We start from the raw sequence: 18002 nt of genomic DNA, 5'->3' as shown, positions 1-18002 counted from the left end.
GACCCCTTCTTTAATCTTCTGTGGAAGATTTTACATTGATCTTTATCTCCTTGAAATCGTTATTTCCATTCTGGGTCTCCCATAGATTTTTTTTTCATCCCAATACCATCATTTTGTATCTAGTCTTTCTTGATCTTCCTACCATACTTCTAGGTACCAAATACAAGTATAAACATTGAAATCTGACGTTATTTCCTGTGACCCCAAATCTATGTTAAAAATACTTCTTGTGGATTGGGTTATATTTGCATCTACTTATAGCGCAAAATAATAGATAATTTGAAAACCCCCTTCACTGGAAGATGTAATGGATGTGAATGTGGAATTTGTTATCCTCCCACTTAGAGCCCCCCAGTGAAATCCTGTAAGAGACCACCTCAACTGAAGGAGGCATCTCTGACTCAATATTTCCAATTGTTCCCACTCTGGGAATCCGCAAGGAGAGCGTTTTCACAAATCCAGGACAATGTGCCACAGTCAGATGAGTCTTCGTTTACAGAAATGTCTTAATTTACCAGCAGAAGGGCGAGATTTTTCCGAGGAGGGTGAGGACGTGGGACTTAGAGCTGTACTTCCCTGGCAGACTGGTTCTCAGAAGGCGAATTTTCTGTGGCCATATTTAACTAAATATGAAAGCTCTAGGGGTAGATTTAGTTAAACTGTTTGGATACAGCTCAGCAGGAGTTGCTTGTAAAACTCACAGTCCAGGATGGCTTCGAATCTCAGGCCCGCCGCTGCGCCCTCGCCTACGAGCGGATGCATCCTCGTTAACGTGCAATTCCAGGGGCACGATTAGTTTTTCCCACATGCAGACGGTTTCATTTCTTTCGCCGCGTCTTTTTCCTTCGTCCTTGCCCCCTCTTCTCAGCCTCTTTCAGCCCGGTCCCCTTGAGAAGCAGGTGCTTCCGGCAGCTCCTCCAAGGGCGTGCCTTCCCGATCCGCCCAGGGCGCAGCTGCCGAGCCCGCTTCCCCGAAGCTTGTGCGGCCCCGGGGAGGAGCCGCAAGGGAGGCGGGGGGGGGGAGGGGCGCGGCCCGCGGACCCCGCGCTGGGGAGGAGCCGGGGGCTGTGGCCATCACGGCGGCCTCGGGGCGCGAAGGTCGCCACCAGCTGCCGTCGAAGAGCAGTCGCCAAGAGGCTTTTCTTCTGTCCGCAAGGCAGCCAGACTTCCAGGATTCCGTTCCTGGCTGGGCAAGTTTGGATCCGTTTTGACAAGGACCCGGAGTCCCTGCGTTTGCGCGGACTTGTGTTTTCCGGGCTTATCTGCGGGCTCAGGCTCTCGGCAGTCTGTCCACCGGGGCTGCGGGTGCGGCTGCCCGTGCGCGGGGGTCCAGCAAGCACACCGCCGCGCGCCCCGCGAGAACGTCACGCCGCGCACGGGGGACTGGAGGCCACCTAAGTAGAGCCCACCCAACCGGGTTCTAAACCTCTCGGCTGCAACTTCCAGTCCTCGGACCGGAGAGCGTGACCGAGGGGCGGGGGCGCACAGGGACCGTGAGAGTCCTGTTGCCTCGTGTCCTCTCGTGCTCTTCCGCCTCGCAGGGGCCGCTACCCTCGAATTCCTGCCCCTTTCTCCATTTGTCATCCCCTGCTTGCTCTTTGGATCTCAATTCGGACGCTACCCATTACCTCCTTCTGGAAGCTTTTGCTGACTCCTCAAGACTGGTTTTTGAAGCTCCTGGAATATACCCAGGATTCCTCCACAGGCATTTTGTACCCAACATTGTCAAAACCCGAACTCCCCGTTTTTCCCCAACCTGGCTCCTCGCCCATCTTCCCCATCCCTATAAGCAGCTGCTCCAGCTGTGGATGCTCTTTGGCTCGGATCCTAGATCCCATCTCTCAGCTCCACTCTCAAAATGTATCCATTACCCAACCTTTTCTTGCTCCTTCCGTTGCTGTCACACTCGAAATCTACCATCACCTCTTGCCTGGATGTTTGCAATAGACTCTTCAGTGCTCTCCCTGTTTCTATTTCTCTTTGCCCCCCTTCCTGTCTATGCTAAACAAAGAATTAGTGCACAACTCTCCCAGGGCTCCCCTCTGGTTCCAGGATGAAAGCTGAAGGGCTTCTAGTGACCCCTGCAGCCATCCCGTGCTCACTCCTCCCCCTCCCTGGGCCCCCCTTCCCCAGCCGCACAGCCTCCTGCTCATCCTCAGACATTCGGGGGCAAGTCTGGTCTGCCCCAGCCTCAGGCCTTTGTCCTCTCTTGTGTGCTCTGCCTGGAAACTCTTCCCCCTGCCCCCCAAATATGTGCCTAACTCATTTCCTCCTGTCCTTTAGGGTTTTGCTCAAATATCAACCTCTCAGTGAAATCTTACCTGTTCAACACATTTAAAATTTCAAACACTTTTTAAGGAGTCATCCCTATTATCTTCCTGCTTTATTTTTTATTAGTACTTATATATTTTTCATTCGTCTGAATTTCCCATTAGAACGCAAATTCCATGAAGACAGAGATTTTTGCCCATTTTGCTCACAGCTATCGTCCCGGTGTCTGGAGGAATACATGTCATATGGCAGCTCCCCACTGACCGTTTGTTAAGTAAAGGCCGAATGAATGGCCTGCCACCTACACAGGAAACACTCAGTAAAGGAGTCTTCTGCAGGAGGATGTGTAAGCAAATTTCAAGAGTTTAACACTGAACAGGGACAGGAATGGGCTTTTCATAGGTAAAGTGTTCCAGATTCTGTTTCTACCGCTCCTGGTCGGGTGCATAAGCCCGAGTGGCTAACCGTGGGTCCTCTGCCCAGTCCCGTGGTCTGGCATCTAGCCAGTGCCCATGCAGGAGTTAAAGCTCGCCTGGCACTGAGCACCTGAGACTCCAGTCCCATCTGCATTAGTTCTTCTCCTTCCCAAACCTTTAGGCTGCCCAGGAATAAACCCTGACTCCTGAGCCACTGGTGCCTAAGCTTGAGGATATAATGCATGCGGCTCAAAGGCGTGGGAAACTGTTCTAAGGAAGACACACATTCCTGTAAGTCTTCTGAATACAGCTTTGAGAGGTTTTACTCATTTGCTTGTTTGGCATTTTGAAATAGTAGTGGACTCACAGAGTTCAAAATGATTATACACTGACGTTTCCCTGGTCACCTACCTACCTGGTTCCTACTTTGTCCCCCATCCTCCATTGGTTCTACTGTTCTTCATTTCTTACCTATCCTTCTGGAATTTATCCACTTTCCTGTAAATATATTCATTTGTTCTGGGCCTTGCTTTTGATACTTCACAATATAGGTTGGAAATCTTTACATGTTCAAACAGAGGAAGCTTCCTTGTCTCTCTTTGTTCTGTTTTATATTTTTATTGTGAAATATAACACACAGGGCGGTAAATAAAATCTACACCTGCAGCTTAACAAGTAATCACAAAGTGAACATCTAACCATCACTCGGGATGGTGATCAGGGCCTTGTTGGCACCCAGGAAGCTGTGTGTGTCCCTTCCCTTTAAACCTCTGTCCTCCATGTTTTCCTTACGCCCTCAGAAAAACTCAGTCCTGACTTTTACAGTAACTGTGTATTTACATTTTTTTTAAAAGATTTTATTTATTTATTTGTCAGAAAGAGAGAGAGAGAGCACAAGCAAGGGGAGTGGGAGAGGGAGAAGCAGGCTTCCCGCCGAGCAAGGGGCCCAACGTGGGACTCAGTCCCAGGACCCTGGGATCATGACCTGAGCCGAAGGCAGACGCTTAACCGACTGAGCCACCCAGGCGCCCTGTATTTACATTCTTAATACATTTCACCATGTACATATATATCCCTAAACAATACAGCCTAATTTTGTCTGGTTTTGAAACTTACGTAAGCATCATCAGACTAAATGCTTCCTTTGTATCTTCCTCTCACAAAATTATGTTTGTAAGGTTCATCCATATTGTTTTCTGTAGCTCTGATCTGTTGCCAACTGCTGAATAATATTCGACACTGTTTATCCGAGTTAGTGCAAATGTTCACTCCAGTTGTTTCCGATTCTTGGCTCAACAGACACCACCACTGTGAAAATTCTCCTACAGACCCTCCTGCTGAACACGCACACGTGTTTCTCTTGGGTAGAGACCTAGGATAATAGGGTATGTACATCTTTAACTTACTAAAGTCCAACTGACTTCCACAGTATTTCTATCAGTTTAGACGCTCAACAGTAGTGATGAACGTTATTACTCAGCGTCCTTGCCAATAATTAGTACTTCTTGTCTTTTTAATTTTAGCTATTTTGGTGGAAGATCAGTAGCATCTAATTACAGGGTTGGTTTGCATTTTCCTAATTTCTAATAAGGTTGCTTGCTGTAGTTGTTTTAAAGTATGCCCACAGGGGCGCCTGGGTGGCTCAGTTGTTAAGCGTCTGCCTTCGGCTCAGGTCGTGATCCCAGGGTCCTGGGATCGAGTCCCACATCGGGCTCCCTGCTCAGTGGGGAGTCTGCTTCTCCCTCTGACCCTCCCCCCTCTCATGTGCTCTCTCTCTCTCTCAAATAAATAAATAAAATCTTAAAAAAAATAAAAAAATAATAAAGTAGGTCCACAAACTCTGTGGCACTCCTGTCATCAGAAGGTGGTCCAAATACCCTCTCCTCGCCCAGGGGCCATACTGACTGGCTTCTAACAAGCAGAGCAATATATATGTACATGGTGAAATGTATTAAGAATGTAAATACAGGGCGCCTGGGTGGCTCAGTCGGTTAAGCGTCTGCCTTCGGCTCAGGTCATGATCCCAGGGTCCTGGGTGACATCTCAGCCCAAACATTTCCAGCCGGTCTCCTGTTCTGTCTCATGGACGTCACGGGCATAGAAGTTCTTTCTATATTCTGTATTTTCGTGCTAGTCCTGTGTAGGATATTTATGTTGCAAATATCTTCTCCCTTTTTGTGACTTAGACTCATTCTTTCATAGTGCCTTTTGATGAACAAGTTCTTCATTTCACTTATTCTTAAAATAATCTGTAAATTTAATCTCATTAAATTTATCCATTTTTCCTGTTTAGTGCTGTTGTGTCTTGTTCCTTATTCCTATCCAAAAGTCTGCAGTATATTTATTTATATTCTCTTCTAAATGCTTTATACTTTTGCCTTTTACATTTCAGCATTAATGTACCTGGAATTCGTTTCTATGTAGGGTGTATTATTTTTCCATATAGATATCTAATTATGCCAGCACAATTTATTAAAAAGTCCTGCCTTTCCATACTCTTCTGTATCCCATTTATTAAGTATAACATGTGCTCCTTTTTTGTTCCATTGGTCCATTTGTCTGTCCTTGCACAAATACCACCCTGTCTGAGTTGATAAGGTTTTAGATGAAGTTTGGTTTGTTTTTTGGTTTGTTTGTTTGTTTTGAGGTAAAACTGGTATATAACATTAGTTTCAGGTGCACTGCATAATAATTTGATATTTGTGTACCATACAAAGTTTTCGCCACACTAAGTCTAGTTACCCTGCCTCATCATACAGTCGATGCCTTTCCCCTGTCCTCCAACCCCCTCCCCTCTGACAACTACCAGACCTATGAGATTCCTCCTGCGTGTGTCTGCCCCCCGGGGGTGGGGTTTTGGTGCAACTGCATCTTTGCCTCTCCCACCCATCTGTGATGGCCTTTTTAACCGCTTGGTGTGGACAGAGTTGTTCGGCTCTATCTCACTTCTTTTTCCATGGGTATCATTACTTTGGCTTCCAGGTAAGCTGGACGGAAACAAATGGTCCAGTTTCTCGGACAGATTTGAGTGGCGAGCACATGAGCACACAACAGCTACAAACCTTCCCCTGGCTTGAAGCCGGATTTAGATTTCCTTTGTAATGTGTTTGCTCTGGGGCTGTCTCTACTCGCCTTCGGGCTCAGATCTGGGCACATCGCTCGGAAAGAAAGGCCTGCTCAAAGTTAATGAATTAAGAAATTAGCTCAGTTCCCCGTTTTGGATGGGGGGGCAATCTCGCACATGCTGACCATGGCCTGCACCTTCTGAGAGCCTACCTGGCCTACACTTTCAGCTTTCTACTTCCCGTTATTGAGCTACTCTACTGGGAATCTAAGCTGCCCGCCGACCTTCCAGACTGAATTCATGGTCCATGAGCTTATGAAACCAGGTCATTTTCTATTGCAATTTAACTGATGAGGGACACGATCACCCTAAGATCTCTGCTGGCTGTTTATTACCATTCTCCCCTTTCAAACTATGTCTGCCTTTGCTCCTTCTCTGGAGCATGAGGTCGCATGACCCATTTATGGTCAATGGGATAGGAGTAAAATAATGCACAGAACTTCCAGGTCACACCCCTACTGGAAAAGAGATGTCTTTACATTTCTACTAGCTTGAAAAGGGACAAGCTGCCTGGACGTCAGACAGAAACACACATCAAAGATGGTGGAGTGACATGACTGAGAGCCTGTGTTCTGACATCTTAGCATTCCCCTGCCCAGGTAAGCCTGGGTTGCTTATGTCCACAGTCTGGATGACCACTGCTCTGGGCCTGTTATAAGAGATACTCATAATCCTAATGGAAGCAACCTCTTTGAATACAGAGTCAAACCTGGCTGCTAAGGGGTCAATAAAGAAAATCAACTATGTATAACAATTAACCTCAGTATGTTAAAACTCTCAGGTAAAGAGAAAATGGAAGCAGTGACCTTACATTTATAAAAACGAATGGGTTTCTATGGTAAACAGAGACAGGAAATTGATATTTAGCAGAGACCAAAGTGAATGAGTGATTCAGGAAGTGAGCAGTTATCTCCACAGCAAGCTATGGAAGAAAATGCCAGAATAACTATGTGTGAAAGTCCAGTATCCATAACTGAAATCCAGTGGCAACTTGCTGGAGAAGATTGACGATGTCAAGTTAAAAAAATCCCAGGATAGGGGCGCCTGGGTGGCTCAGTCATTGGGCGTCTGCCTTCGGCTCAGGTCATGATCCCAGGGTCCTGGGATCGAGCCCCGCATCGGGCTCCCTGCTCAGCGGGAAGCCAGCTTCTCCCCCTTCCACTCCCCCTGCTTGTGTTCCTTCTCTCTCTGTGTCAAATAAATAAATAAATAAATAAATAAATAATAAATAAAATCAATCCCAGGATAGTGGTGTTAAGTATAGACATTAGAAATTATTGTGGAGAACCATATCCTATTCAAAAATAGCTATATGAAGAAGAAAAAAAAGGACTGCTGTACAGTATAATTTTTTGTTTTATTGTAATCACTATACATTTTTATTTGTTTTAATTAGTTTTATTTTTTTTAAGTTTTTATTTACTTATTTGACAGAGAGAGACGAAGCGAGAGAAGGAGCACAAGCAGGGGGAGTGGGAGAGGGAGACGCAGTCTCCCTGCTGAGCAGGCAGGGAGCCCAGTGCGGGGCTCGATCCCAGGACCCTGGAATCATGACCTGAGCTGAAAGCAGATGCTTAACCAACTGAGCCACCCAGGCACCCCTAGTTTTAAATATATATATTTTAAAAAGTAAGTATGGTTGTATATTCATGAATGGAACAAAACAGAGTTCAAAGAGCCATCTTGCAAATGAGATAAAGCACGTGTGTTCATCATGGTCTTGTTACTACAGCACACTTCCTCAGTCAGTAAAGATTTACTGAGCATCTACTCTATTTCTACTTCTACTTAGCTTCTGTGAAGTTATAAAACTCTAAGGTATGGAACCTACCTTTAAGGTGATTACTGAACATCAAGGAACCACTAAGTACTAAAGTCCATGTGAATAAATGCTACAGAAATTCAAAGAAAGAAGAAATGAGTGCTGGGGCGCCTGGGTGGCTCAGTCGTTAAGTGTCTGCCTTCAGCTCAGGTCATAGGATGGAGTCCCACATGGGGCTCCCTGCTCAGCAGGGACCCTGCTTCTCCCTCTCCCTCTGCTGCTCCCCCTGCTTGTGTTCTCTCTGTCAAATAAATAAATAAATAATCTTAAAAAAAAAAGAAGAGATGAGTGCTGAAAGCAGCTGATGAAGGTGAATCATCATCACCATCATCATCATCATCATCATCCAAGACTATGTATGTGCTAAACCATAAAAGGAAGTTTGAGAGGCAGAAATTAGGAAGGTAAATAAGGAGGGTATCCTGATTGCAGTTAGCATATGGTCAAAGTGTTGGGAAGTAGGAGAGAAAGTGGGAACTGCCTGGCTGAAATGTATCTCAAAGGGAGAGTGGTGTTTGCTGTAAGGGGAAACAGGCTGAGAAAGCAACAACAAAAAAGTCATAAAGTAGCAGCTTTATGATAGTCTCTTACACTTGTGCTCATAGTTTTTAAATCCATTGCATAATTCGCTAAAGTAGGCTCCTTTTCCAAAACGATTAAATTTGTTTAGTTATCAAATGCTTTTAAAAAATAGTTTGATTATAAAACAATGCATAGGCATTACAGAAAATTTGGAAAAGATTAACTGGTCAACTTAAAATCACAGGTTTCTGAGATAAATCTTCATATTTTCAGGCTAATATCTCTGTAATCACAGGACAAAGACAAGAGACCAACAGACTCTTCTAGGTGTATGGGATCTCAAGTTTTATTCTCATTCACGTGGTCTTTACATGTTTAAGGTATGGAAACAACAAATGCATTTTCCAATTTCATCTTTTCTTGGTAACCTGCTCAAGACTTTAGAACTGTTTTCTAGTTCCTTTTCACCTGGGACATGATAGTGACCAATTCAACTTAATAGAGAAAATGTATATTGCAACATTAAATTTGGGTGGATTCTAGGTAAGCCAGCCTTTACCAACAATTTGATTCACTCTTTTTGAGGATTTATCAAGCACCATATTCTTAATCAAGACCCCAACCTTCCTACTGCAATAATTAGCATAATTTATACTATTTTATGTCTCAATCTCCTTGAATACTCATGGTATGTTTAATTTTGGAGGACCAATACAAAGGTAATAAATAGCATGTAGTCTATATCTTTATTGAATTCCTAATAACTACTACATCCTCACATTGTAAATCAGACCTGTTGTAGAATAAATAAGTCACAATTTGAGAGTCACATCTATAAAAACATGCATTGGTAATAAATAAAATAAATGTGGATCTTAAAGATCAATTAATCAGGCCTTCCAATTTTTTAGGTGAGTAAATTAAGGCATGAAGAGGTAAAGTGACTTACCCTAAAGTAAGTAACAGAACTAGTTGGTAATAGAGCTGAGATTGGAACCCAGGACCTTTAAAACCCAGAGATGTGTGCCTCCCACTAAACAATGTGGCCACTCTAATTAACAGTTTTCATGATCCTCCTTCTGTTTCCCTGGGAAGGGTCTCCACAGTAGCCAGACCCTCAAGGCATTCAGAGGATTTCTCTCCAGTGCGAGATTTTTCATGTCGAATAGAAGAGTTTTGTCTAAATGTTTTCCTACACTCAGTATGTATATTTGGTTTCTCCCCACTATGAATTTTCTGGTGTTTTGTAAGATATGTGCTCTGGCTGAAGGCTTTTCCACATTCATTACATTTGTAGAGTTTCTCTTCAGTATGAATTTTCTGATGTTTTTTAAGGTCTGTCCTCCGGCTAAAGGCTCTGCTACATTTACTGCACTCATGAAGTTTCTCTCCAGTATGAATGATTTGATGTTGAATAAGGCCTGAGCAGTAACTAAAGGCTTTTCCACATTCACTGCATTTACAGGATTTTTCACTAAAATGAGTTTTCTGGTGATTTGTAAGGCTTGCATTCTGACTGAAGGCTTTTCCACATACGTTACATTTATAGGGATTCTCTCCAGCGTGAGTTCTCTGATGTTGAATAAGTGCTGACCTATCACTAAAGGCTTTTCCGCAGTCATTGCATTTATAGAGTTTCTCTCCAGTATGAATTCTCTGATGTTGAATAAGAGCTGAACAGAAACTGAAAGCTTTCCCACAATGATTACATTCATAGGGCTTCTCTCCAGTGTGAGTTCTCTGATGCTGAATATGCCCTGAGCGGTCGCTGAAAGCTTTCCCACATTCATTACATTTGTAGGGTTTTTCTCCAGTATGAACCCTCATGTGTTGTGTAAGGAATGAACTCTGGGTGAAAGTTTTCTCACATTCATTACATTTATATGGTTTATCACCTGTATGACTTCTCTGATGTTGAGCAAGGTATGTCCTTCTGCTAAAGGTTTTTCCACATTCCTTACATTCATAGGGCTTCTCTCCAGTATGAGTTCTCTGATGTCGAATAAGAGCTGAGTAGTTACCAAAGGCCTTCCCACATTCATTACACTCATAGGGCTTCTCTCCAGTGTGAATTCTTTGATGCTGAATAAGGGCTGAACAATCACTAAAGGCATTCCCACATTCACTGCATTTGTATGGTTTCTCTCCAGTATGTGTTCTCTGATGTTGAATGAGATCTGAACAGTAACTGAAAGCTTTCCCACAGTTACTACATTCATAAGGTTTCTCCCCAGTGTGGATGATATGATGTCGAATAAGAGCTGAATGATCACTGAAAGCTTTTCCACAGTCATTACATTCATAGGGCTTTTCTCCCGTATGAATTCTCTGATGTTGAGTACGATGTGCACTCTGACTGAAGGTTTTACCACATTCATTGCATTCATAAGGCTTCTCTCCAGTATGAATTCTCTGATGGAGAGTAAGATGCGTGCTCTGCCTAAAAGCCTTTCCGCATTCCAGACACTTATAGGGCTTCTCACCCGTGTGAATTCTTTGATGCTGAGTAAGGTATGTGCTACGACTGAATGTCTTGCCACATTCAGTACATTCATATGGTCTCTCCCCACTATGAATTCTCTGATGTTGCATAAGGACTGAGCAATAACTGAAGGCCTTCTCACATTCATTGCATTTGTAGGGTCTTTCTCCTGTATGAGTCTTCTGATGGTTTGTTAGGTGGGAACTCTGGTTAAATCCCTTTCCACATACATTACATTTATAGGGTCGCTCTCCAGTATGAGTCCTTTCATGTTGAACAAGAGCAGTGTGGTCTCTGAAGGTTTTCCCACATCCACCACATTTACGAGGTTTCTTTCCATCACACTTCCTTTGTATAATTAACTCTGAGTTTTGTTTGAACATTTTCCCATGTGTACCATGTTCATGAAAACACTCTTGTATAAGATCACTCTGTTCTGAAACTATTGATTGTAGAGTGAAAACTTTTCCAAATTCATTAGATTCTGTATCTCCTTCTTTGGCAGGAATTTCCATACAGGTGACTTTATCGTGTCCCAGATACTTCTCCTGGTTTAAGTGCTGATTCTTAAACTGTTCTCTAGACTTCCAGGTATCTCCCAGTAGAGACTTTCTCTTTTTAAATTCTTCTGTGTTTATTCCTCGGGATGGGCCTTCTTTGAAAATGTCCTGCAGCTCTACTGTTGATTTCTCGGCTTTAGGTCCAGACTTGCCATCTAAAAGACATAAAAATACAAATCCACTGTGTCCAAAGCTGGAAGAAGAGAAGGTGTTCTGTGAGGAATGGGGTAACGAAATTGTAATACTGAGAATATACAACACGGGGGATATAAATGTAACCTAGTAATCCAGGGAGGGGTTAGCTGGAAATGCTAGTGGTGTGAAAGAGTCTGATTTAAAACAAAGTAATCAAAGAGAATGGAAAAGACATTGTTGGGAGAGAAGATGATTTGGGAAAAGGCTAAATTGTAGAGATTAGAAAAAACATGAAGATGAGCTGGTATTAAGAATGGAAACTATTATCCTAAAGCCCATTAAGAGCTCTTTAAATGTCTCTTTAAAAAAACCTTTTCTTTTGGGGCACCTGGCTGGCTCAGTCAGTGGAATGTGTGACTCTTGATCTCGGGGTTGTGAGTTCGAGCCCCATGTTGGGTGTAGAGATTACATAAAAATAAGATCTTTGAAAAAAAAAACCAAACTCTTCTTTTAAATTTGGTTTTTTGACTTCCACAAAGCAATACCTTTACCTACTCCCTCTTTGTTGAATAACTGCTGCTGACATTATTGCTTTACATTTAATGAAAGAAGAGCAGAAACCAGGTCTAAAGAAAAAGAAGGTTGAAAAGGGAGAAATTTACTTTTTTGAAATGAAAAATAATTCTCACGGCTTTCCAATGATACGTATTTCTTTTTTACTCTCGGTCATGGACAGAAAAGATAAGAAACACTAAGCATAGAGGACAAAAGAGAGATGACCCTTCTTTTTGTATATCAGCATATCTAGAAGTTGTCTTTAACTATGGGTTCATACTTAAGATTGAGTTACTAATATGTTGATTGAAAGTTAAGTGTTTGTGTGTAAGGACATAAGGAACGGGTTTCACTGCAGGATTACTGGGCAGGGGCCTGGCTGTTTCATTAGATGACCCCCCAAACGTTGGCACCTATAGCATTTTATTTTGGGCTGATTAGTTTCCCCAGAATGAAATCCTTCGACCTTGTACTTGGGGAGGAGGTGGTATGTGGAAGCCTGACTGCCCATCTTCTGAGTCAACTGAAAGGAAGAACTGGGGGGAGGGTCTCTCTATTCAGTGAGTAGATTTTTTTTTAAGATTTTTATTTTATTTATTTGAGAGAGTGAAAGCAAGAGAGATCACAGAGGGAGAGGGAGAAGCAGATTTGCCGCTGAGTGGAGAGCCCCATGTGGGGCTCGATCCCAGGACCCCAGGATCATGACCTGAGCCGAAGGCAGAAGCTTAACTGACTGAGCCACCCAGGTGCCCCAGTGAGTAGATTTTTTTAAAACATTTTGTTTATTTATTTAGAGAGAGCATGAGCAGGAGGAGGGGCAGAGGGAGAGAGAGAATCCTCAAGCAGATTCCCTGCTGAGCTCAGAGCCTGAAACAGGGCTCGATATCACCACCCTGAGATCATGACCTGGGCCAAAATCAAGAATCAGCCTCTTAATTGACTGAACCACCCAGGTGCCTCAGTAAGTAGTAGATTTTCACTTAAACATCTGTTTTCGGTGTGAACCCCAGATCATAGCATGTAATAAGCAAACATTAAACATGAGGAATTATTTTATTAACTGTATTTCTAACATTGAACATTCATTCCTCATAAATGCTTCTCCTGCCCCCAAAGCCTTTCTTGCCTTCCTTATTTTGCCCAACTAATTCTTGACCATATTTTAGAGCCCCACTCAAATTACACTAGTCCTGGGGCGCCTGGTGGCTCAGTCATTAGGCATCTGCCTTCGGCTCAGGTCATGATCCCAGGGTCCTGGGATCAAGTCCCACATCGGGCTCCCTGCTCTGTGGGGAGCCTGCTTCTCCCTCTCCCACTCCCCCTGCTTGTGTTCCCTCTCTCGCTGTGTCTCTCTGTCAAATAAATAAATAAAATCTTTAAAAAAAAAAAATTACACTAGTCCCATGACATTCATAACTCTCGTTTTCCTGATCTCCCACAGTATTTACTGTACTGTTTTACCTTCTGATTTTAGTCCTTAAAAGCAGTGCCTTACACTGTTTATCCATTATGTTGTGTGTGTCTCCAGAGTTAGCGTTTCATGCCTTAGAGGAAGGAAATTTGAATGACTTTTGTGGGTGTGGAGTTAATACTTAGTGAGTTTATGCCAAGCTGACTCACCATATTGGCATAGTTAATCCTCCTAACAAGCCTGGGAAGTGGAAAACGGAATCTTTACTTTGGGAGAGGTTCAGGGTGTTGAAATCACTTGCCTCAAGTTACACACAAGCCCGAATTCCAGAGTCCAGGGTTCATCTCTACTGCCCTAGGAAGCAGATGGAGCAGATGCTAAAGATTAAAGACAGAAAATCCTGAGTTTTAATCCCAGCTTTCTACTGACTATCTGTGTGACATCAGGGGAAGCCCTCCATTTGGCCTCTTTCCAATCCTCAATATTACTTATAGCATGATTTTTTTTTTTTTCAACTCCTTAAATTCTTCTCAAACTTTTTAGATACAGGTCCTTCATGTTTTGATCCATTGCCAACCCAGCCTCACCATTTGTCACTCTCACACATGCCTTATATCCAACCACACTGTGTTTACTTCCTAGACATTTATCAAATTTCTCACGTCTCCCGGCATGTGTTGATCTTTTATCTAGAACTCCCCTTCTGCCACCTACTGTTTGCTGAGCTACTTCCAGCTCACTCTTCAGGATTCAGTTCTAACATCATCTACTCTAAGCTCCTTATCTATATTCTCATTGCCTCTATAATAATAAAATAATTCCTATAAATAATAACAGCTGATACTTAATCATGCTTAGAACCATCACTGTTCTAAGTACTTTACATGTATTTAATCACTTAATCCCTTACTGGAACTCCAGGAGGTAGAAGCTATTATTATCTTCATTTTATGAGTGAGGAAAAGGGGCATAAAACTGTACAGTCCCACGCAGTGACCTCCAGCCACATGTGACTGCCGAGCACTAGAAATATGCCTGCATCAAACTCAGCTGTGCTGCAACTGTAAATACATACCAGATTTTGAAGATTCAAGAGAAAAAGGGAAAATATCTCAGTAATAAAGTTTTATTTTGATTAATCGTTAAAATGTTTTAGGCATATGGGATTTGATAAAAATATTCTTAAAATTAATTTTACCTCTTTTTCATTACTTTTCTCGAGCATGACTAATAGAAAATTTAAAATTACACATGTGGGTTGCATTTTAGTTCCACTGGTCCATGCTGGCTTCAAGACATGAAGACATTTGTGCAAGGCTGCAGAGCTAGTATGTGGCAGAGACAGGATTAATCCCAGCCTCAGAGCCCCCTCTTCACCACTGCTCCCATGCTGAGTCTGCATTACCCCATCACAGCACTCACCAGTGTCTTTACTAACCTCTGAGCTTCCGGACATTAGAGACTAGAGTCTTTAACCTCTGAGCCCTCAGCTCCTGGCACAGTGTCTGGTACACAGAGTATGCCTGATGAATGTCTGGTGAGTGGACAGATGCTGGTGGTCTTCTTCTGAGAATGCCGCAATGACAGCAGGGTTTTTATTTTTTTAAGATTTATTTATTTTAGAGAGAAAAAGAGAGAGAGTAGGGGGAGGAGCAGAGGGAGAGAATCTTCAAGCAGGCTCCCCGCTGAGTACGGAGCACAACATGGGGCTCGATCCCGTGACCCATGAGATCACAGCCTGAACTGAAACCAAGAGTCCAACACTCAACCAACTGAGCCACCCAGGCACCCTGACAGCAGTTTTTCAAGATTAGTCTGCCCACCCTTTTTTTTTTTTTTGCACCTAAACCCTGGAAATTATTTAAAGAAAAAGGTAAGATAAAGCCACCACCCTAATATTTGGGACAGTAAATGTTTGATAGTACCTACTTTTCAAATAATCACAGGCATAAGAGCTAAGAGGGATAGTCAACCTGTAAACCATAAGCACCACTGAGGAGACAATTTTTCACAGATACCCGCTGTTAAGAGGCACAAACAGAAACCATGAGAGGAACCCGAGGAGTAGTCAGAGAATTAGGCGAATCAGAGCTTCACATTGTCACGCAAGACCTGAAAAGATGGTTTCACAAAGGACAGTGCACTCAATTTTATCTGAGAAGAGAAAAGGGGGTTAAGGAAATGCCATCAGATTCTTCTGGAAGGAAAGGAGTAATGTCCTTTATAAGCATATTTACAATACAGTAGTGAGAGACAAATTATAGAGCATATAGATATGGCCCGGATGCTGGACTTATGAAACTGGGAATTAAAGCTACTATGATTAATGTGGTAAGTGCTCTAATGGATAAAGTAGACAGCATGCAAGAACAGATGGGCAATGTAAGGAGAACCAAAAAAAAGCAAGAGTTTTTTTTTAAGATTTATTTATTTGAGAGAGAGCACGAGCAGGGGGAGGGGCAGAGGGAGAGGGAGAGAAAGAATCTCAAGCAGACTTGGCACTGAGCAGGGAGTCGGACGTGGGGCTCGATCTCAAGACCCTGAGATCCTGACCTGAGCTGAAATCAAGAGTCGGACACTTAACCAACTGAGCCATCCAGGCGCCCAACATGCTAGAGATTTTTTTAAAAACTAACAAATGAAGAATGCCTTTGATGAACTCATTAGTAGACTGGACACAGTTAACGAAAGACTCTCCAAGAGGATATATCAATAGAACTTTCAAAAACTGAAAAGCAAAGAGTATAAAGACTGAAAAAAACAAACCAAAACACCAGACACTTGTGAACCTTGTCCTATGTATCCCTTCATCTGCCTGTTCATCTGTAACCTTTATCATATCCTTGATAATATACTAAACTGGTCAACATATGTGTTTCCCTGGGTTCTGTGAGCTGTTCTAGCAAGTGATGGAATCCAAGGAGGGAGGTCATGGGGGCCATGTGAAGTGGGGGCCGTCTGTGGAGACTGAGCACTTACCCGGTGGAGTCTTTGCTAACTCTAATTAGTGTCAAAACTGAAGTGATTTTTAGGGTGCTCAGTTGGTGTCACAGGGAATTGCTTGGTGTGGGGAAAAAAAATCCCCCACATTTGGTGTCAGAAGTGTCCTCTGCGGTAGTCGTGTGAGATTACGGGAGAAACCCAGGAGTGTGTTTGTTAAAGGAAGATAGACCTACAACATATGTGTGTCTACTGTCCAAATAGACTGCAATTACCAGTTTGTATCGCAGAAAAAAATCTTTTCCTGGGCAGCAACACTCTTTACAAACAGGACTGAGTTGGACTGAGCCAATACTTATATTTCAATTTGATCATTTTTATGAAGAAAAGGCACATCTGACAATTAGAATAATGCCAACTGATTATCCTTCTCCTTCCAAGCATCTTTAGGATATCTCTGTTTTGAGTAAATGACTGAACTAATAAACTTTTATTCTTTCAACATCTATTTATTGAACACCGTGCTAAATACTGACAATACTGTGCTGAGCAAAAAACCTGATAGTACCTGATCTCGTAGAGCTGAGTGTCCAGGAGATAAACAACAGTCACACAAACACACACATAATTGTAGTGGTGACCAGCGTCACAAAGAAGAGTCATACGATGCTATGAGTCTCTAGTAAGGCCATCTGACCTGGCCAGGGTTTCAGGAGAGCTTATTTGAAGAGACAATGCTGAACAATTTCTGAAGGATGCTTGGAGTCCCCTTGGCGACAAAGCAGAGCAAACAGGAAGTGCAAGGAGAGGTGGGGAGGGTGAGAAACAGAAGGAGGCCAGTGTGGACAGAGCTCCCCGGGCTGTCTGTGCTGAATGGGGGCGGGGGGGACAGAGGCCAGCTACGGGGGGCTCACAGGCCACGCAGAAGCATTCAGTCTTCAACCCGACAGCAAGAAGCAGTCATTTCAGAGGAGGAGACGGGAGATGACAAAGCCACATCGGAGTGTTAAAAAGGATCTCTCCGGCAGTAGGCAGGGAGGTGAAAAGGCCAGAATGGACATGAAAGAATATTTGTGTGGATGCCCCAGAAATCAAGGCAAGGTGAGAATGTGGATTCGAGAGACAGCAGAGACAGAAAGCAGTGATGGATTTGCAACATACGGGGGAGGGACAGGCCGTGGGGACACAGTGGGCAAGAAGGGACAGGAACGGCGCACTTCTGGGTTTCTGGAACTTCTCTAACACGACCAGCGGATGCGGCCTCTTCACCATGACAAGGCTCACTGATGGACAACCAAGTGTGTCTCTTGGGTTTTTTATGTGATCCCACTGCAGAAGTGATTAAGTTCTTCAGGATGAAGGGAAATGATACCAGATGGAAATTCTGATCCCCCAAAAGAACTTAAAGTACTAGAAATAGTAAATATCTGGGTAGATGAAAATTTATTTTGAAGTTTGTTTTTATCTTTTTAATTTTTTTTATCATACATGTGACTGTTTAAAGGAAAAATTATAACCTAATTGCCTTGTACATTTCACAACATATGTACAGGTAATACATGAAACAACTAGAACAAAAGAAGAGGGTGTGATAATGGGATCTATATGGTTGTAAGGTTTCACATTTTATTTTATTTTTATTTTTTTAAGATTTATTTACTTATTTTAGAGATAGAGCAAGAGTAGGAGAGGCTGAGAGAGAGGGAGAGAGAATCTCAAGCAGACTCCCCGATGAGCACAGAGCCCCACTCGGGGCTCAATCTCA

At 43.0% G+C, this 18002-nt stretch overlaps 1 protein-coding gene across 1 annotated transcript in view; it reads right to left on the bottom strand.

Moving 5' to 3' along the window:
- Window positions 1-9637: 9637 nt before the first annotated feature.
- LOC115942101 (uncharacterized) overlaps window positions 9638-18002 on the bottom strand; it is a 9547-nt gene continuing 1182 nt past the window's right edge. Inside the window, 2 exon segments of the mRNA XM_031031709.2 lie at window positions 9638-9814; window positions 9817-11351. Of these exon segments, the coding sequence (XP_030887569.2) occupies window positions 9782-9814; window positions 9817-11351 (1568 nt within the window). The 3' untranslated portion in view covers window positions 9638-9781.

The sequence above is a fragment of the Leptonychotes weddellii genome, chromosome 8, assembly GCF_054177405.1.
Source record: "Leptonychotes weddellii isolate Sample4059 chromosome 8, ASM5417740v2, whole genome shotgun sequence".
Taxonomy (NCBI): domain Eukaryota; kingdom Metazoa; phylum Chordata; class Mammalia; order Carnivora; family Phocidae; genus Leptonychotes; species Leptonychotes weddellii.
Note: the sequence above shows the minus strand (reverse complement) of the source record. Positions and strands in the feature narration are given on the sequence as shown.